The sequence below is a fragment of the Hemiscyllium ocellatum genome, chromosome 28 (assembly GCF_020745735.1).
Source record: "Hemiscyllium ocellatum isolate sHemOce1 chromosome 28, sHemOce1.pat.X.cur, whole genome shotgun sequence".
NCBI lineage: Eukaryota > Metazoa > Chordata > Chondrichthyes > Orectolobiformes > Hemiscylliidae > Hemiscyllium > Hemiscyllium ocellatum.
The window spans coordinates 9,438,190-9,459,612 of record NC_083428.1 but is presented as its reverse complement, the minus strand read 5'-3'; the positions used below and the strand labels follow the sequence as shown (position 1 = coordinate 9,459,612).

At 42.8% G+C, this 21,423-nt stretch overlaps 1 protein-coding gene across 32 annotated transcripts in view; it reads right to left on the bottom strand.

The window, feature by feature from the left end:
• Window positions 1–21,423, bottom strand: part of LOC132828805 (CUGBP Elav-like family member 4) — a 466,645-nt gene that overhangs the window by 103,131 nt on the left and 342,091 nt on the right. For 12 of the 32 annotated variants that reach the window (XM_060845925.1, XM_060845939.1, XM_060845929.1 and 9 more), the window contains exon 4: window positions 919–933. The exons of the other annotated variants lie outside the window; for them this stretch is intronic. In XM_060845925.1, the coding sequence (XP_060701908.1) occupies window positions 919–933 (15 nt within the window). The remainder of the gene's footprint in view (window positions 1–918; window positions 934–21,423) is intronic. 32 annotated transcript variants of the gene reach the window in all.

Genomic DNA, 21,423 nt, shown 5'->3' with positions numbered 1-21,423 from the left:
CCTAAATGGTATCTAAATCTAACTTTACATCACATCAATTAGGGCAGTTCAAAAGGCAGCTGACCAGCGTTTTCTCAAGGGCAGTTCACGATGGACAACAAATCCTGTCCTGCCTTTAAAACCCACATCCCATGAAAGAATAAAATCAATGTAGCTTGACTGTCTAGCTCACCAAGGCAGAAGTGAGCACTGCAGATGGAGATCCGAGTCAAGATTAGAGTGGTGCTGGAAAAGCACAGCAGGTCAGGCAGCATCCGAGGAGCAGGCAAAAGCCCTTCATCAGAAATGAGGCTGGGAGCCTCGGAGCCTCGGAGAGTAGAAAGATAAATGGTAGAGGAGTGGGGCTGGGGGAAAGGTAGCTGAGAGTGCAATAGGTGGATGGGGGTGGGGGTAAAGGTGATAAATCAGAGAGGAGGGTGGAGCGAATAGGTGGGAAGGAAGATGGACAAATGGGGGTCATGAGGACAGTACTGAGCTGGAAGGTTGGAACTGGGGTAAGATGGTGGGAGGGAAAATGAGAAAACTGGTGAAGTCCACTTTGATACCATGGGGTTGCAGGGCCCACCTTCCTTCCCACCTATTGCACTCTCAGATACCTTCCCCACAATCCCACCCCCTTCCCATTTACCTCTCCACCCTTGAGACTCCCAATCTCATTCCTGATGAAGGATATTTGACCGAAACTTTGCTGCCTGACCTGCTGTGCTTTTCCAGCACCACTCTAATCTTGTCTAGCTCATCTGGGGAGATAACGTAATGGCTAAGGTAGGGTTTAGGAAGCATGGCTGAGGGAAGCAGTTGTATTGTATTGCATCAGGCGTGAGAATATGTGATGTTAATAACAGGTACCAAGCCTAGCTGACCTTCTGCAATGGTTAGCACTGCTGCCTCAGTGCCAGAGACCTGGGTTCAATTCACACCTCAGGCAACTGTCTGTGTGGAGTTTGCACATTCTCCCCATGTCTGTGTGGGTTTCCTCCTGGTGCTCTGGTTTTCTCCCAAAGTCCAAAAATGTGCAGGTTAGATGAATTGGCCATGCTAGATTGCCGCAGTGTTAGATGAAGGGGTAAGTGAAGGGGAATGGGTCTGGGTGGGTTGCTCTGCAGAGGGTCAGTGTGGACTTGTTGGGCCGAAAGGTCTGTTTCCACACTGCAAGTAATCTAATCTAATCTCTCACCTCACACCTTGCCAGGTCACAAAATGTTTGCTCAAAGGAACTGAACAACATAGAAGGAGACCATTCAGCCCTTCTAGCCTGCTCTGCTATCTGATATCATGGTTGATCTTTGGGAAATGAGTATGGGGCACAATGGTCACTCAGTGTTTAGCACTGCTGCCTCATAGCAGCAGGACCCAGGCTCTATTCTACCCTCCGGTGACTGTTTATGTGGAGTTTGCATGTTCTCCCCGTGCCTTTGTGAGTTTCCTCCAGGTTCTCCGCTTTCCTTGCACAGTCCAAAGTTGTGCAGGTTAGATGGACTGACCAAGCTAAATTACCCATAGTACCCAGGGATGTGTAGGTTAGGTGGACTAGCCATGGGAAATGGAGGGTCACTGGGAGAGGGTAGAGAATGGGTCTGGGTAGGAAGCTCTTCAGAGTGGCAGCATGAACTCACTGGACTGAATGGATTCTCTGAGTGAGTATCACTTATCCATTCCTATCCCTAATATCCTTGACTTGCAAAAACCCAGCAATTTCAGATTTTAAAACAGTTAATTGAACAAACAGCTTTTATTATTTCTTTGTGGAGACTATCACACATTCGACCGGCCACTTCTGAGAGTAAATCTCTCCCAGTTTCTGCAGTTTTCAAGTAATGCCCCCTTGTCCTGGATCTTCCAGCAGTAGGAAAAGATTCTCCCTCTCCACCCTATTAATTCCTTATAAAATCCGTAAAACATCATGTCAAATGCCCCTTAACCTTCACAATGAAGTAAAGGGCAGTCTCAGTTTCTTATGTACTTAGCTGTTGTCATCGTGAACCGCAGCTCATACAGATCGCAATATTCTGCCAATAATGTGTCAGTAACCCGAGTAATTTACTTGTTTAATTGTCACAAGGGAGCTATTTACACTGAAGCACAGAACAGCAGCAAAACTTGGCTGGTGGCTGCTTTGTTGTCTAATATTTTGTGATTACCACTTAATTCATAATTTAACTCCATCACAGACTAAAGAAGATTTTGTTTGCCACAGAGACAACCAGAGCTGGGAGCAAGTCGTGACAACACACTGGCTCAGTGCAAACAAAATGGCTGCCCCCAATCAAACAGGTTCTCTTGGCAACGAGCCACTTTGACCCAAGTTAATTGTAATAGTTGTTCGCCATGTACTTCATCTCAATGATCTCTTTCCTCCCTCAACCAACAACACTACAATTAGATTAATCAGCTCCGTGGCTCATGGGATTTTGGAAAAAAAGCTCAACAAAAATGTATTTGTTGTAAGTAAAATGGCTTCCACACTTGACAACACAACTGCAGAAATAACAGCTTCATGGCTGTTCATTGTGCCAATCACTTTGTTTCTGAGAACTGATTATTATTGCAAGTCTCTTTTTATTATATATTTATTTTCCTAAACCATTCTTAAAAAGACACTTGCAGACAATGGGGTGGTTAGTTTTGGTCTTGGCAGTAGGTTTTCAACCTTTTATTTCTCAGCAATCACCTCTCTGTATTTTCTCTCTTGTAGGATTCCTATTGTTTGAGTGTATTTTCTGAAGTAGGACAAATGATGATTAAAAGTACCCCAGACCCAGAGGACCATAGGGGTGCTCTCTTATTAGAAAGAGATGACTGGTGGTGGTTTAGCCTGAGGGTCACCATGCCTCAGGAGAGAGGTTGAGAAAGCAGGACCTTCGCGGTAACCTCAGGCAGTGTACAATTCGAATCCACGCTGTGGGGAACACTTTACATTGACATACTCCAGTGGTGCAGTGGTTAGCACATGCGCTGCACAGCATCAGGAACCCAGGTTTGACACCAGCGTTAGATGACTGCACGTGTGGAGTTTGCACGTTCTCCCCATGTCTGTGTGGATTTCTACTCAATGCTCTGGTTTCCTCCTGCAGTCCAAAGGCGTGCAGGTTAAGTGGATTGGCTGTGCTAAATTTGCTTGTAGTTAGATTAATCATGGGAAATGAGGGGTTATGGGGGGGGTGGTTCAGTTTGGGTGGGACACTCTTTGGATGGGCCAAATAGTCTTTTTTCGCAATGTAGGGATTCTATGATTCTACATTCACAAACCAGTCAGCCAACTGACCAAACCAGACCCATTACTTACCTTGAGAACGGGTAAACTATTCAACCATGGGAGCATCATAGTAAAGTCCAATCTTGTCATCAACTTGCCCACTTAGGCATTTCCAGCAGCAATAGTGCGATCAACACTCAGTGACTCCCTCCTTCATGGCATACACATTGGCACCCGTGGAACAGACTGATGTCACTTCCAATGCTATTCACTTACAAGGGTGCCCACAAAGGAGTAAATATAAGGACTGCACTTGGTAATGTGCCCCATACCACACTCGAGAAAGTTCCAGATTTGATCACTGGCTTACGTTTTGAGTCAGCCAATCAGCAGTAACAGCAGAAAGGGATGGGACAATCAATGTGGGAACCACACGGGTGGGGGAAAAATTTACTGGTGTTCCCGTTGCTGAGTGTCATCCAGTCAGCCCTCTCAGCAAGTGTAGCCATGACGCCTCTGCAGTCAAATAGCCTGCCAACCAACCAGGCCTGGCCTGACACATAAAGCATAACCTTTCAGACAGGAAACTGATGGTGGGCCGTAACTGTGCAAGACCAAGTACTGAAAAAAAAACCCCGGGTTTACCAAACCATTTTCAGGCAGCACTGTCCTTTTAAGAGCCACAGAGCATTGGACATTGAGTAATTCATTTAGTCTCCCGAGACGTTATAAAATTCCACGTGGAATCACGGACAGAGATCTATGTAATTCTGGGAATGCAGTACATGAAATTGCCTGGTAGCGTCATCTCTTGCCTCAGGGATTGATTATATAATTGTCACAATGCCATACCTGATCTAAGAGCCTTTAATATTGTCACTGGATGTTAAAGTAGAGAATCTTCCACTGCCTATTACTATTGGCTGCCTTCCCCCTGGGACTTGGGTTTGAATCTGTCCCAGACAGTGAGGATGAATGTCTTCTCTTTCTGGCGGCTATTAAGATTCACAAGTGAAATGAATTGTGGCAGACTCAATCCAGTTCCAAATGGAAATCAGTCCGAGGAGTCTGCTGCACAAAATTTAACCGAACACAGCACTAATTCAATGGCTTCAGCGTCGACAGGTGGGAGCTGGAAAGAGTGACAAATGGAAGGAAACCTGTTTCCTCTCTGGCCGAGGTTGGGTCAAAGTGAGCTCCGGGCAGCCCGACTTCCCATCCCCTGTACATCGGCTGAAACCGTTCCTGAGCTTGCCGCAGAAGGGAAGGCACTTTGAGCAGAAGATGAAATGCCATGGGCAGAGTCAAAGCCTGCTCAACTCTGCTCTCACTGTGCCCTTTAAAGGTGGTCTGAAAGGAATGCGGCTGGAATGTGACACTCATTATTGTGCCCTCTCTCTATGCAAGACTAACTCGTTAGTGCCAATCCATGCAGCTAGATCACAGGCTGGGGGTACAGTGAACCATGGCATGACTGTTTACAAGGTGACACCACTGTTTTAGAAGATGTAGAACTATGGATAGATTACTTACAGTGTGGAAACAGGCCCTTCAGCCCAACAAGTCCATACAGACTCTCCGATATATGAGGGGGTAAAAGGAATATATTTCTCTTAGTTTCCCTCAAGATGTAAGCATGTTGTGATAACACTAATAAACCAATATGACCAAAATAACTTCACACAACACGTAAACTGGGGAGAGGTAGGGGTGGTAGCGCAGTGTTAATGTCACTGGACTTGTAACCTAGAACCCTGCTCTGAGGTACATGGGCTCACATCCCATTATGGCCGATGGTGAGATTTGAGTTTAATAGAAAATCTGGAATAAATGGCAATCATGTAGTCACTGTCAATTTTTGCAAAATAAAAACATCTGCTTTACTAATGTCCTTCAGGGAAGGAAATTTGCCTTCCTTGCCTGGTCTGGCCTATATGTGACTCCAAGACCCACACAATGTAAACAATACAATACAGGAACAGGCCCTTCGACTGTCCAAGCCTCTTCATGTATTCCTCAAGGTGCTTCTCGAATGTTGTTATTGGAATCCATCATGTGATCTTAACCGCCTTATGGGAAATTACAGATGGACAATAAGTGATTGCCTAGTCAATGGTCCCTACATTAAATAAAAATGACCTTTGCAAAGGCTCCACACCATGGGAAGGATATCAAGGCTTTAAAAAGCACACAATTCCAAATCCCTGGGCTGCTATTTGCATTTTTAAGTTTCATTTTGGGATGTGGGCATTGTTGGCTGGGCCAGCATTTACTGCCTGTCCCTAGTTGCCCTTGAGAGAGGGTGGTGGTGAGATGCCTTCTTGAACCACTCCAGTCCATCTGCTGTGGGTTAATCGACACTGCCATTAGGGAGACAATTCCAAAATTTGGACCTAGCAATAATGAAGGAATGGTGATATATTTCCAAGTCAGGATGGTGAGTGCCTTGGAGGGGAATTTGAAAGTGGTGGTGTTTCCATATATCTGCTGCCCTTGTCCTTCTAGATGGAAACGGTCGTGGGTTTGGAAGACGATGTCTGAGGATCCTTTGGTGAATTTCTGCAATGCATCTCATGAACACAACCAGGAAGGGAAACTCTTGGGTTATTTTCATTCAAACACCATACAGCACAGTAGTAAAATCGTGGAACGATATTAAAATAATGACAGGATGAAGTCAAGCTACACTGGAGAATAAACTGAAACAGATAGTTTCCAATGGCCAATGGGGCATATTCATGTTGCCAAGGACACAGAAGAAAACATAAGAAATCAGTGTTTCAGGCTAATAGGGAGTTTGGCCATCGAAGATTAGGATAAGAAGAAATTTTTTCACTTAGATTTTCTTCCTTCCAAATTCTCTGTTACAGAGACCTGGATGCCTAGTTTCTGAGTATATTTGAAGATTCATTGTTTTGTTGGCACGAAAGAATTCAGGGATATTATGATCAGGTGAATCAGTGGAGTCAGTGCAGAGGCTCAGTCCTGATCTTATTTACTGACGGCGCAGGTTTGAGGACTCAGGTGACTTATGCCTTTCTTATCTTTCTGCATTGCCATCTCATGTAGGACAGAGCGGGAGAAACTTCTTGACACAGAGCCTATAGAATTCACTTCCTACATTAGTCATTGAGGCAGTAACTATGTCGACATATAAGATTATATTGGATAAGCAGATAAAGGGCTAAAGGGTTGAAGAGTTTTGGAACAGATTGATTGAATATAGTTAGAACATAAACCTATATAGTATTTAATGAACTGCCTGTCTGTATATTATAACTTCCATAAAGATAATAAAGAGCTAATATACCCCATTGATGGCCAAGAAATGATTGATCAGTTAGTCTGCTTTTATGGTGTAAGTTGAGGAAGGGATGTAGCCAGCATATCTGAGAACACTTGGCTTTTCTTCTAAGAGTACAGCGCTGGCTGAGGCTCCTTATGGTGTCTTATCAAAAGGATGACACCTCCAGCAATGCAGCACTCCCTTGGCACTGTTCTTGGTGTGTCATCTTACATGAGGGCTAACGTTGTAACTCTCGGTTTCAAACCTTTAAACAAATGATTTAGAATTGACATATGTTCACAAAGCTGAGTTGTGTGCTTTGCTTAAGGAGCTCTGGCAGTCTCTGTGTGTGCGAGCTATTGATACTCAGTCATTCAGTTTATTCAAAACAGACGTCGAAAGACAGAGGTTTTGGGGTGCTCAGAACATTTTTAAAAATTCATTAATGGGATTAGGATATCACTGGCTAGGCAGCATTTATTGCCAATCTTCAATTGCCCAGAGGGCAGTTAAGAGTCAGCCACATTTCAATGGGTCTGGAGTCACACGTAGGCCAGACCGGGTAAGGATGGCAGATTTCCTTTCCTAAAGGACATTAATAAACCAGATGGGTTTTTCCCAATAATCAGACAACAAATTCATGGTCATCATTACACTCTTACTTCCAGATTTCTTTTATTGAATTCAAATTCCACCATCTGCTGTGGCAGGATTCAAACTGAGGTGGCCAGAACATTACCTGGGTCGCTGGATAAACAGTAGACCAAAATACCACTCAGCTGTCACTTCCCATTGAATGAAGATCTCACTAATAAATGGCTGGCCCATTTATCAGGTTGTGGCTCCATTTTCTAGATTCCCCACCAGTGAAGCATTTTCTCAGAAACAAATTCAGAAATTGCTGGAAAAACTCAGCAGGTCCGGCAGCATTGTGGTGAGATAAGGGATATGCAGATAATGTGGGCAAGTGGAGTTGAGGTAAATCAGCCACGATCCACTGAATGGCAAAGCTGATTCAAAGGGCTGAATGGCCTGACTCCAGCTCCAATTTCTTATGCACATATAATGACCTCCAAACCCAAGTGTCGAGGGAGGGAAAGCTCTAAAGTGCGGGTGGTGCCTTTGGAAATGGACCTCAGTGACAGTCAATGCCAACAGGGACAGGAGGGATGAAAATTGGTCAGAAGTGAGAGATTATTTACTTTGAGGACCATCGTGTTGATTTGTTTTAGATTCGTTCTCAGATTACTGTTTCCCAATGGACCATCTTAGGTATTCTGACAGAACACATAAGCAAGAAGGCTTTGATTTCAATCAGTAAAATGTCATTTTCAATGCAAACGGACAGCAGCCATAAGTGCTGTGTAATATAAAGGGCCTCAGCTGCCAAACTAAACTGTACGTGACAAAGATAAATGATTGTTGAATTATATATGTGATCTTATTATATTTCAAGTAGTTGTAGAGTCTTGGGCTGAGCCTCAGGCGCACACTGGTATTAGCTGTTCTCTTGTACAGGTTATTAATTGCTCAGAATTAGACAAATGTCTGAGGTGAGGGGACAGGATAGCTTAATCTAACAGAAAAAAGCTTCTGCAGCAAATATTACATGTCAGGTCGCATGACTACTTATCTGAGAGCTTGTATTATCCCACTGGATCAGGCAGAAACTTTTTTTTGTCTCTTTGCGATTACATTTCAGAAAAGTTCAGCAGGAACTGTCCAAAGTTTAAGGATAAAAGATCTCAATCAGGAGGTGGCACTAGATTGATTGATTGATTGACTGATTGATTGTCACATTTACCGAGATACAGTGAAAACCTTTGTTTACAAGATAGGTTTCACACCCTACTCGTTCAGCAAAGAACCAAGTTATCTTTCTTTGATAGTCAACGACATTATCATCTTTAAATCCCTCACTATCACCATCATGGGTGTCACCATTGACCAGAAATTGCCATACAAACGCTATGTTTACAAGAGCAGCTCAGAGGCTGGGAATCCTGCAGCAAATAACTCTTCACCTAACTTCCCCCAAAGCCTGTCCGTTATGAAGTCAGGAGTGTAATGGAACACTCCCTGCTTTCTTAGATGGGTGCAGCTCCAACAACACTCAAGAGGTTCAACATCATCTGTAATACAATGTCCAGTTCTAGTCACCTAGTTATAAGAAGGATATTATCAGTATGTAAGTTAGCTCACTGAACTGGAAGGATTGTTTTCCAATGTTTCATCACCATATTAGGTAACATCATCAGTGAGAGTCTCTGGTGATGTGCTGGTGGTATGTCCCACCTCTCTATTTATAGGTCTTGGTTCCTTAAGGTGGGTAATGTCATTTCCGGTTCTTTTTTTAAAAGGGAAGGTAGATGGGATCTAAATCACTGTGTTTATTGATGGAGTTTTGGTTAGAGTGCCATGTCTGCAAGAATTCTCATGTGTGTCTTTGTTTCACCTGCCCTAGGATGTGTGTGTTGTCCCAGTCAAAGTGGTGACCTTCTTTGTCTGTATGTATAGAAACTGTTGAGAGTGGGTCGCGTCTTTTAGTGGCTAATTGGTGTTCATGCATCCTGGTGGCATGTTTCCTGCTTGTCTGATGCAATGGTTTTTACAGTTCTTACATGGTATCTTGTAAATGACGTTAGTTTTACTGGCAGTATCTAATGGATCCTTTAGGTTCATTAGTTGCTGTTTAAGTTGGTAGGTGTGTGGGCTAGCCACCAAAAGACAGGACCCACAATCGCTAGTTTCCATTCAAAGAGACAGATCTTTTCCATGGGGTGGGGAAGTCAGAAGTAAGGGCATAGGTTTAGGGTGAGAGGGGAAAAATATAAAAGGGACCTGGGGATAACTTTTTCGTGCAGAGGGTGGTGCATGTGTAGAATGAGCTGCCAGAGGAAGTGGCAGAGGCTAGTACAATTACAACATTTAAAAGGTATCTGAATGGATATGTTAATATAGTTTAGAAAAGTTTTGGAAGGATATGGGCCAAGTGCTGGCAAATGGGATTAGATTTATTTAAGAAATCTGCTAGGCATGGACAAGTTGGACTGAAGGGTCTGTTTCTACGCTGTATATTTCTATGACTCTACAACCATTCAGAACAAAGCAGCCCATTGGACTGCCATCTCATCTAAATCACAAATATTCATTCGCCGTGTTCCAGACCACACCCACTCCCTCAAATAAACCTAATTATTAGTTGGGCTTTTCTCTCAATACTGAGGGTCACTCTCTTCCACTCTGGAGTTATGGTTCCTAAGAAAGCTAAGCAGTCAGGTGCTGGATCCTCAAACCCTACCACATGATGGGGCAAGTGGGTGGGTGAAGATGTAGGTGGATGGAATGTGCACTTACAGATTTTAGATTACTTACAGTGTGGAAACAGGTCGTTCGGCCCAACAAATCCACACCGACCTTCTGAAGAGCAACCTATTCCCCTACATTTACCCCTTTACCTAACACTGCAGGCAATTTAGCATGGCCAATTCACCTAAACTGCACATTTTTGGACTGTGGGAGGAAACTGGAGCACCTGGAGGAAACCCACGCATACACGGGGAGAATGTGCAATCTCCACACAGACAGTTGCCTGAGGCGGGATTTGAACCCGGGTCTCTAGCACTGTGAGGTAGCAGTGCTAACCACTGGGCCATCACGCCGCCCATTTTCTTCCATTGTTTGCACTTACCCTGCACCAGGGCCTGTCAGCGAGGTTGGCTCCTTCCCAGGTGTTTCTCTCCAGATTGGAGAGCTTGTTTGAATGTCTTTTGTCAGGCAAGTGGTCAATGTTGTTCACCGAATGCAGCTAACTGTGTATAACCAGTGCCTGGAGTCTGGGTGGTTAATGCAGTACCCTCTGAATAGACCACCACCCCCAACGTCAAAACATTAGCCGGTCATTTTGGAGCAATGCAGTAGAGGTACTGCTTTCTAGGACAAGGGGACATAGTCTTACGATGTTGGACAAGGCTACAATCAGTTGCTTTGTCCTGGATGGTGTTGTACTTTTTACGTGTAGTTGGAGCTTCATTCATCCGGGCAAATGGAAATTTGATCCCTACTCTGAAAGACTAGATTGTAAGTAGACATTTTCTCAGGTTTTTCAGTTTAGGAAGGCGGTGAATGAAAGTGTAACATATGCAAGCTTTTGGTTACTTTCCTAATATTTTCACTTTTACTTCCTTAACTTCAGTTTAGTTGTCCAGTTTTTGTTTCTTTTCTGCGCAAACTAAATATATTTTTTTCTATATTAGGAAACAAGATTGTTGTACAAGAAGTAGTGATGGCAATATGAGGTTGGAGCATTGTTCATTTAAAGCATAGCAAAATAAGATAACATGGGCACTATCAGTAACCAGTAAGTTCACAGGGGGATTAAGAGCTGTAATAGGCTCCAGAAGAGGCCAAAAATGTGTACTTGTTAAAAAGAAGTTTAGAAATGAGAGGACAGTGATAGTGGTGAGGTAAGGTCTGAAAGTGAAACAACCTCTCCCATCTGCAGTTAACCTCCTGTAGGCAGTGGATGCCCTAGCAATCTTTTGCCTCCACATGAGCACTTTTGTGGGAAAGAACCTTCGACAGAGTGGATGAGGAATACAAACTGTAGCAAAGGCCTAAATGGATCTAAACTTGAAAAGTGTTCTTCAGGGTTCCATTCATACAGAACGCAGTGCGAAGAAAAAAAAATCTCCAAAACAATCTTCTAACTGCAACCCAGGTCTGACAAAAGTGTTCAATATAGTGATGTATAGTCTGATATTAATACAGCACCAGTATATATATCATTCTGAGGGGCATCAAGCATAATATTGACACGCCAGTGTCCACTGACTGATCATCTGAGAGTAATAACGTCAAAACAAAATGATGCATTTCTTGGAGTGATGCATGACCAAAAAGGTTGATAATGGCAATGACGAGAAAAATAGAAAAATAGACTGGGTGTGCATAAAAAGAGAAGATCCCCACAGGATCATCCATTGTGCAGATCAATACAACCTGACGACTAACCACAGACTCGCTTCAGTACTTAGGAGAGATGGAAATCTTTTGCGAAATGTTTACACAAGATGCTCAGTCACTTCTCTCAGTTTGCAGTCTCAGAGAAACTGAACTGTGATCTTACAAAGACCTGCCACAACACAACTACACTCCACAGTCAAGGGGAAAGCAGTGGCCTAGTAGAATTATTGCTGGACAGTTAAAACTAGAGACCCTGGGTTTGAATCCTATTACAGCAGATGGTGAAATTTGAATACAATAAAAAGGAAATCTGGAATTAAGAGTCTAATGATTACCATGAATCCATTGTTGGGGAAAAAACCATCTGCCCTTTAGGGAAAGAAACTGTCATACTTACCTAGTCTGACCTACATGTGACTCCAGACGCACAACAAATGTGGTTGACACTTAACTGCCCTCTAGAGGCCATAACTAGAGGCCATCAATATAAGATCATCACCAGGAAATCTAATATGGAATTCAGAAGCAACCTCTTTATCTAAAGAGTGGTGAGATTGTGGAGTGTGCCAACACAAGGAGGGGATCATGGTGAATTTATTCATGGATTTAAAGGGAAGCTAATCCAGCAGGTGAAGGAGAAGGGAATAGAGAATTATGGTGATGGATTTAGATGAGGAAGATCAGGAAGAAGCTTGAGTGGTGCATAAATGCCGAGATGGACTACTTGGGCCAAGTAGTCTGTTTGAAGACTATCTGTATCTATGTAATCTACAGAAACTCAGGACATAAGCAACCTGATGTAAGAATAGATATGAATCAATCTATTAGCCAGATCATCTAGGTTCTAAAGGATGGATAATAAAATTATGATAATTCATCACCTTTTACCATCATGCTTCTTGATTCTAGCCCACAGACTTATTGAACTCAGTTTCCTGGTAAGATTCATGGTCTTTGATTTTCCTAGTCCAAAACTGAAACTGCAGCATGCCATACACTCTGATAGTGTAGTCTAGACTGCCACCACTGATTCTCACTCTCTCTCTCTGCCTCACTCACCACCAACCTCCCACCCCCCGCCACACACTCTCTTATACACACACACTCACCCTCACACACTGCGGTGTCTGACTTTAAAACACCCACCTTTCAAGTCAATTTCAAACGGATTTATATCTAAATGTTCTATGAGAGACAGGAATGATTGACAAATGTGGCATTTCTTCAAAGTGAAATATAAAGTCTAAAACACCAGACGCCAGACCTTGCAGCTGAAGTCACTGCAATGGGAAAATAGCCAAGGCTGAAGAAAATACACACAGAAAAACCGTTGAAATAATCATGACTTCTGAGTAATTTTCTTTTCTTAAAAATGAAAGAATCAATCCTCCATATAGATGGCTGATTTAAATAATGATAGTAAACAATTATTTTGATAGCAATTGTCACCTCATCGTTAGAAGGGATGTTTGATATAGGGTTGCTAGACTTTGAATGACATTCCCCGACTTGGATTGTTAATGGATAGCCAGCCAACCTATTCGGATCTGCCTGATATATGCGGCGCTGCACACATTATTAAGTAGCAGTGAGAAAAGTGGCGCCAACAAAGATACCCAAAATTTGGCAAGTTTTCATCAAATAGAGGAGAGTTTCAAGCAGCAATGTTAAATTTGAAAAGTATCTCTTTTTAACAGGGCTAAATAGCAAACCCAATCCTAAGTAATCTAATCTAATCTAATCTAATCTCAGCATCGTCCCCTGCCTCGAAACTCATTTGGACTATTTCTAGGTTGGAGCAAAAAGAAAAGGGACAAAAAAAGCTTGCATTTATATAGTGCCTTTCATGCCTACAGAATATCCTGAAGTTTAAGTTAATGCAATGTAGTCACATTGCAATGTAAGCTACATAGCCATGAATTTGCACTCAGCAAGCTCCTATGAGAGTGTAAGATATAGGAGATGACGTAGGCCATTCAGCCCATTGAGTCTGTTCCACCATTCAATGAGATTGTGGCTGAATCCAATGATCTTCAACTCCACTTTCCTGCCTTTTCCCCACAACATCTGATTCCCTTCCTGATTAAAAATCTATCTTAGCTTTGAATATACTTAATAACACAGATTCACAACACTCCGAGAGAAGTTCTTTCTCATCACTGTCTTAAATGTGAAATTCTGAGATTTGTTTTATAATTAATTCGCAGGATGAGGGCATCATTGGCTAGATGAGTATTTATTACCCATCCCTAATTGATCAAAGGCAACATGTAGGCCAGACCAGGTAAGGACAACAGCTTTCTTCCCAGAAGGACATTCATGAACCAGATAGGTTTCTACCCAACAATCAAGAGTGGTTACATGGTAATGCCAGAATTTAACTGAATTGAAATGCTGCATGGATGAATTTGAACCTGAGGCCTCAGAATATTACCTAGTCAAGCAATGATACTACTCAGGCATCACCTCCTCTGAAGCCCTTTGGTCCTGGACTCTCCCACAAGGAGAAACAACCTTTCTGCATCTATTCTGTCAAATCCCTTAAGAATCTCGAATATTTTTACAGTCGCCTTTCATTCTTCTATAGTCCAACAAGTACAGGCCCAACCTACTCAACACAACACAATCCTGTTAACAGCAATATGATGTGACCACATGCAATTTTGACTGAGACACAGATATTGGTCAGGACAGCAGGGAGATAACTCAGCTGATCTTCTTCAAAATGATTCCATGAGATCTTTTATCTCCATCTGAAGGGGCCGACAGTCCCTTGCTTTGACACTCCATCTGAATGAAGGCATTGCTGATGGTTCAGCAGCCCTGCAGTGCTGCAGGAATGTCAGCCTGGACTTTGTTGCTTAAGCCCTGGAATTAGACTCAAATGCCCAGTCTGACCAACTCAGAAGCAAGACAGCAGACAAGGAGTGTAAATGATTTGTGCAGAAAAAAGCAAGAAGGCTCACTAACGCACGCCCTGGTGTGACCGACTGCACTGAACCCTATGTATATGAGCAACAACAGCGACCAAATCCAACCAAAGATTTCCCACTTTTATGACCACAACATTAAAGGCAGCCAATCTCTAAATGTATTGTTATTATTTGGGGGCACTTAGTTCTCACTTCCGATGCCAGTGTTAATGCTTCCATTGTGTCCACATTTCACCAAGAATTAACTCCAAAGACTCGAGTGCAATTCAAGATGCCACTTCTAATATGTTCTCTTTTCAGGTGACGTGCTAAACAAGACCTATCTGCTCCTGGCTGGTAATAAACGTTGTGGCACCTGTCGAAGAAGAACTGGAGATTTTGCTTGGTGTCTTGACTAATGTTTATCCCTCAATCAACACCATAAACAATGACAAGTCACATTGCTGCAAAAACATGTGATGTAGTGAAGATCTGAACTGAGTTCCTGAAAAGGCTATATAAATGTATAGATTTGTGGATTCTCTTTGGAAAAATGGGATCAGCAAAAGATTATTGCTAATCCAGCACTGAATTTATATTTGATCTGTGATCCCTAGCGACATCATCTTATTCAGATCATCATAGTCTCAGGTTGGTTGTCAACCTTCTAGGATTGACATAGAGTTGTTTGAGATGGGAGATTAATCTCCAGGCCACTGCGATGTGTAACCTGGAGAAAAATCACGACATTAAAAGGAAACATGATTTTTATGTCATTTTACATAGAAGCATAGAAAACTGGAACAGGACTTGGCCATTCAGCCCATCAAGCCTACTTCATCATTCAATATGAACATGGCTGATCATCCAACTCAGTAGCATGTTCGTGCTTTCTCCCCATACCCCTTCACATCTTTTTTTGAATGTTTATCTCTACCAGACATAAATATATTGAAAATGTAAAGTCTGTTTGGTTGACAGTCAAGCATCATCTAATTGGATACTGAAATTTTTGCTTTCCATTTGGAATAGGGTGACAATGTATCGCAAGAATGGATGTGGTGGAAGACTAATGGCTGCAATGTAGGCACACGTCATGCTGAAACCTCCAGGAATACATTCAATCACAGCTGACAAACCTAGCCTCGTGAGAGGTTAGAAAGAGCTACCTGGTCATCTGACAGTATCTGTGTAATCTCAGTTGATGAGTCCTTGATGATCTCATAGTAGATGGGTAGGCTTCCAGACTTTGATATTCTCGTGAGTACCCATCAATTTTTTCGCAGTATCTAAGGAGGAATGTGTCACTGCCTTGATAGTCTCATTACAGCTACACATTGAGCTCCTCGTGGCCTATGGTGAGTACGTATTTGGACATTCATGTTTTCGGAAAGCCTACTACATCCAGTGCTCTCCAGCACTGTAAGTACACAAGCCAATGTTTAACACTCCCAAAGGGTAATACATTGATAATACAGGGCAGCCTCCATATCCACAGAATCATTTTCCACAGTTTCAGTTACCGACAGTTTCCTGCGGCCTGAACATATAAAAGGGAATGTTCCAGAACCAGGGACCTGGAGGCTGCTGGGGAGGTACGTTTCCCATTTAAATTAATGGGTTTGCTCCTATCCGCGGTTTCGGCCTTCCGCTGTACGTCCTGGAGTATATCCCCCCCCCCCCCCCCCCCACCGGGTACAGGGGACTGCTGTATCTCCATTGATATAATACCCTTTCCACATATAGGCCTATTGTGGCAAAGTGGGACTTGAGTAGATAGTGGTGTATTTTTGACAGTAGAGACTTGATGGGATGAAGGACCTGTTCTGCGCTGTATGATGCCATGATTCTATCTCTCACACCTCTCAGAAACTTACTGAAAGGGAAAATAGACATGATAGGTTTAATGATAATCACACGGTCCATATCAAAGATGTGAACATGTAATTATTGGACTGGATGATGTCATCACATGAATATGATGGTTAATACAGTCATGTGTGTACTAACCTCAGAATACAGACTATATGAACATGGTTGAATAGAGAAATGAATGAATAGGTACATAACCTTTTAATGGTTATTATTGTCTGTGGATACAGTTGATCGGAATCTTGTTACTTGTATAAACAGTATAAGGCCTTTGCTCTTGGAATAAAGATTTGAGCTGTTTGCCATTTTTTGAAGGGTGCGGCATGCATGAACGAAAATGTGAACAAAGAAAGCTGAGGTACTTCTGGTTTTGGAGGAAAGAAAGGTTTAAACTCACCTTTTCACTTGCAAAGTGCTTCACAGCATGAGGTCCCCAGGTTTACATAGCCCAGTCAGAGACCATTCTGCCAAAGAGTTGTGACTAATGTTTATAACCAACATGAGCTCCCTCTTACCTCATTCAATCACCATATTATTCTTCTTTCTCCCTTCTGTACTTATCATTAAAGCCTCCCATTAAGCACAAATATATTATAAACCTGCTGGGTTAAGACAGTGGCTCAGTGGTTAGCACAGCTGCCTCCCAGTGCTAAAGACCCAGGTTCAAGTCCAGCCTCAAGCAACTGTCCGTGTGGAGTTTGCACATTCTCTCCTCTCACACTGTGTGGGTTTCTGCCGGGTGCTCAGTTTCCTGCCACTGTCCAAACATGTGCGGGTTAGGTGGATTGACCATGCTACAGTATCACAGGGATGTACAGGCGAGGTGAGCTAGCCACAGTAAATGTGGGCTTACAGGGTTAGTACAGAGCTGATGTCCTGAATGGCCTCCTTCCACACTGCAGGGATTTGAATACCTGAAAAGTCAACTCTCCTGCTCCTCAGATGCTGCCTAACCTGATGTATTTTTCAAGCACCGCCCTTTTTGACTCTGATTCACCAGCATCTGCAGTCCTCACTATCTCCTGTCTATTTGAGTGGTTTGTTACAAACAATCACATAACAGTGAACCAACAAAGTTCCCCAGAGTGGAAACAGCAAAGCTAATCTGTTTATTTTGCAGAGTTGGCTGAAGAAGGAAGGTTAAATAGCACCTGCCGGGAAAATTCCTGCTCCTCTTCAAGTAATTCCCGGGAATCTTTAACATCCACCTTAATTAATCAGACAGACAGACTGGACATTGGTTTAATAACCCATCTGAAGGGTGGCACCTTTGATAATGCAGCCCCTCCCCCCCCCCCCCCCCCCCCCAATACTGAAATGGACTGTCAGCTGAGATTGCAAACTCAAATTCTGGCAAGGAAATTGATCTCGCAACCTTCTAACCCAGAGGGAGAGAGCTACCAAGTCAGCCAAGGAAGAAACAGAGAGGCAATAAAGGCACTTGAGTGTGAATTATCTTTTAGTGCACAACATATGCTCACAGCCATTTAAGAATTCTTCAGGGAATTCATCAAAGTCAGAAGCACTCGTAGTCACGAATGAAAGGAGTAGGCACCATTGACTTATTTTGTTTCTATGATTTAAGGTTGCTAGGATACAATACGATTGCGTTCTGAATTCTGTCTGCACTGAGTGTGCCACATGCACACATCTCTGTGAGGTTTTGTGGGATGAATGCTTTACGCTGCCTATTGCCACCACATTGTTCGGCATCGAACATTGAGGATTGTCTTCCTGCCCGAAGACAATTCGTAAGGTTCCACAGGAAATCAGTTATCTTCCTCCCGGAAGACCCCACGAGGGTCTACACATGTTGGATATCACTGGGCTATATGACAACAGTCAGCTTTGCACATTGTCATCAACCAATGTCGGATTGATTCCACCTACTAGTGGCAAACACGGTGAAACATTCACAGAGGACCCAGCCTCACGCAGTAAAGAATTGGCAATTAGTTGGGCCGAGGTGCTGAGAGAATGCTGTGGACCTGTACCCAAGGCCAAAGTCAGAGCATTAAACATGTAAGATGAGGGTGAAGAAAGGAAACCTGTAGCACACATTAAAAAGATCACAGTTTATTAATAGGATTGATTATGTGTGTGTCGTGCCACATTTGGCAGCATGCTGGAAGCACTGAGATCTGAATGCCCAGCTCTGAGCATTCCTGCTCAGTCAGTTCACCCATTCATCTCAGCAAACGCATCTGGGCTCTATGTCATTGACAAGCCACCATCATATCTCTTCAGATCTACGTTGTCTACCATTCCAACCAAATGGGACCTCCCCCTCGTGACAGTGTTTATAGGAGCTATGACAGCTCATTGTTTTAAAGAGGGTGATGCTGGCCTCATTAATAGCTCTCAAACAGAATCAGTTTCTGGGTCATGTAACAGTCTCAATATCCTAGAAATCTCATTTCTAGAAAAAGAACCGCACACCATCATTCTTTTTAGCAACCAGTGGCTACTCTAATGCTTAACAAGTAGACCCAGATTACAGAGTCACACTGTCAGTCACTCTCTCTTGCTCATGAGTCTGGAAATATACAAATATGAGAAATGGCAGGAGTACAACTTTCGGCCCCTCAAGCCTGTTCTGCCGTTCAATTCAAACATGGCTAATCGTCTACCTCAATGCTATTTTCTCAGTGCTATCTTCAACCCCTTGAGGTCTTAGTGTCTAGAAATCTATGAATTTCTGTCTTGAACATAATCAATTAGCCTGCAGAGTCCTTTAGGATCAATTTCACATTCAATTCCCCTCAAAGGACTCAAGTACAACATCTAGGCAGTGTTGAGGGAACTGTTGAATTGATGGAAATACCATCTTTTAACGAGATGTTAAATCCAGTCCTCATCTGCCCCTCTGCTGGATGTTTAAGATCCCATTACTTTGAAGAAAAATTGGCAAGTTATCCTTGAATGTTGTGGCTAATATTCATCCTTTAGCCAACTGAAAGCAAAATTATCCAGTTATTATCATATTGCTATCTGTGGGAGCTGGGGAAAGGCCAAATCACAGACCCTTATGCTGCTCCTGATCCCAGGCCCCGACCACTGACCTGTACACAGTGGGCCCATGAGACCCTTGGGCCCCAGTTATTGATACCCCTCTGCTCCATGTCCTGGGTGGAGCTTGCGTAATTTGACCACTGCCTTTCCAACATTACAATAGTGACTATACATTACTTCATTGACTCTCCTAAGTTCTGAATGGATCTATAGAAATGCATGTCTTTCCTTCCCATGATATAATTGGTCCACCTCTGGTTACAATTTGTCACTAAGAGACTGATTTGTGCAACTTTATTTTCATTCACTCACGAGAGGTGGGTATTGCTGGCTGGGCCAGTATTTATTATCTATCCCTAATTTCTCTAGAAAAGGAGTTACCTTCTTTAACCGCTGCAGTGCGTTTGGTGTAGGGGCACCCACAGTGCAATTATACAGAGAGTTCTTGGATCTTGATCCCATGACAGTGGAAGAACCGCAGGTAGTGTTGTTCCAATCCATCAGTTGTCCTTGCCTTTTCAGATTGTGATAGTTGTTGATTTGGAAGGTGCTGTTCAAGGAGTCATGGTGAGTTTCTGCAGTGTGTTTTATCTTGTAGGTAGCACCTGCTGCTGCCATTGTGCAGATGGCGGGAGGAGTGAATGTGAAAGATGCTAGGTGGGATACCAATCAGCCACATTGCTTTGTCATGGATGGTCTCAAGCTTCTTGAGAGTTGGAGCCACACACATCCGGGCAATTATTTCATCACACTCCTGACTAGTGATTTGTAGAAGGTGGATAGGCTTTAGAAAATCAGAAAATCATTCAGAATCATCTATGATTCTGAACTGCTCTGTACCAACAAGAAATTCTAACTCTTTCCAGCTTCACTTATGCTCAGTAAGTTAGGTCTCAAACAGTCTTGAGTGTCAGGTGGCTCAGTGGTTAGCACTGCTGCCTCACAGCACCAGGGACCCAGGTTTGATTCCAGCCTCAGGCGACTGTCTGTGTGGAGCTTGCACATTCTCCCTGTGTCTGTGCGGGTTTCCTCCGGGTGTTCCGGTTTCCTCCCACAGTCCACAGGCGTGCAGGTTAGGTGGATTGGCCATGTTAAATTGCACATAGCGTCTAGGGAAGTGGAGGCTAGGTGGATTAGCCATTTGAAATGTAGGATTACAGGGATAGGGTAGTGGAGTGGAAATGGATGAAATGCTCTTTGGAGGATCAGTGTGGACTTGGTGGGCTGAATGGTCTGCCTCCATACTGTAGGGATTCTATGGTTAAGCTTTGCAGTACTTGATTTAGAATATGAATAGAATATGTAAACTTTATCAAATCTGTTGGAACAGATTTGATATATTAACCAGCCATTGCATTATTCTTTGTTGGAATAAATATGATGGTTATTCCTCATGTAGGCTGTACTGCTGCCCAGGTGAAGTTTCTCAATATGTGACACTTGCTGCATGAACACCAATTCAGAGGGCCATTATCAATCATGACTTTCACAGTTTTTTTCCAGTTGGAGAATAAGAATCACTTGCATTTATATAGCTTCTTAACGTGGTTTTAAAAAATCAAGCTGCCTTGCAGAAGCAAAAATTGTATTGGAAGAAGAGATGGTAAATTTACTGAACAAGCAAGAAGGTCCAAAACTCTAAATATCAGTCAGTTCGTCGATAAGGTAATGGTTGTGTTCTTGTGCAACCTCACATTATAGAAAAATCACACTTTGGAAACAGTGCTTAAAGTGTTGGCGCTGTAATTGCGTAACAGCCAACACACATTTTAAAAATTCATGCTTTACACAATCGCATTACAACAGATTCATGTTGAGGAAATGCACTTTATAGTGGAACAACCTGTACATAAAGAAGATTATAGATGCAGGAAGGGAGAGCAAGGTGGGGGAACATAAGAAGGTGTGTAAGAGTGTGGTGAACTTCAAACTAAGCAGCCAATCAAATTAAAGCATTCTCACTGACAGAAAAGAAAGGAACCAAATCATTTCTTTTATAAAGAATTACAGCAAGTGAAATAAAGCTCAGAACTTACATGTGGAATTAACATTAAATAAATGAAATATCAAAAACAAACTTTGTTTCTTTTTAAATAATTTATAACACTTAACTTAGGAATTCAAGTAAGTTATCATCCTGGGATAACAGGACTGACAAGTGAAGAGAGACTGAGTTCCTT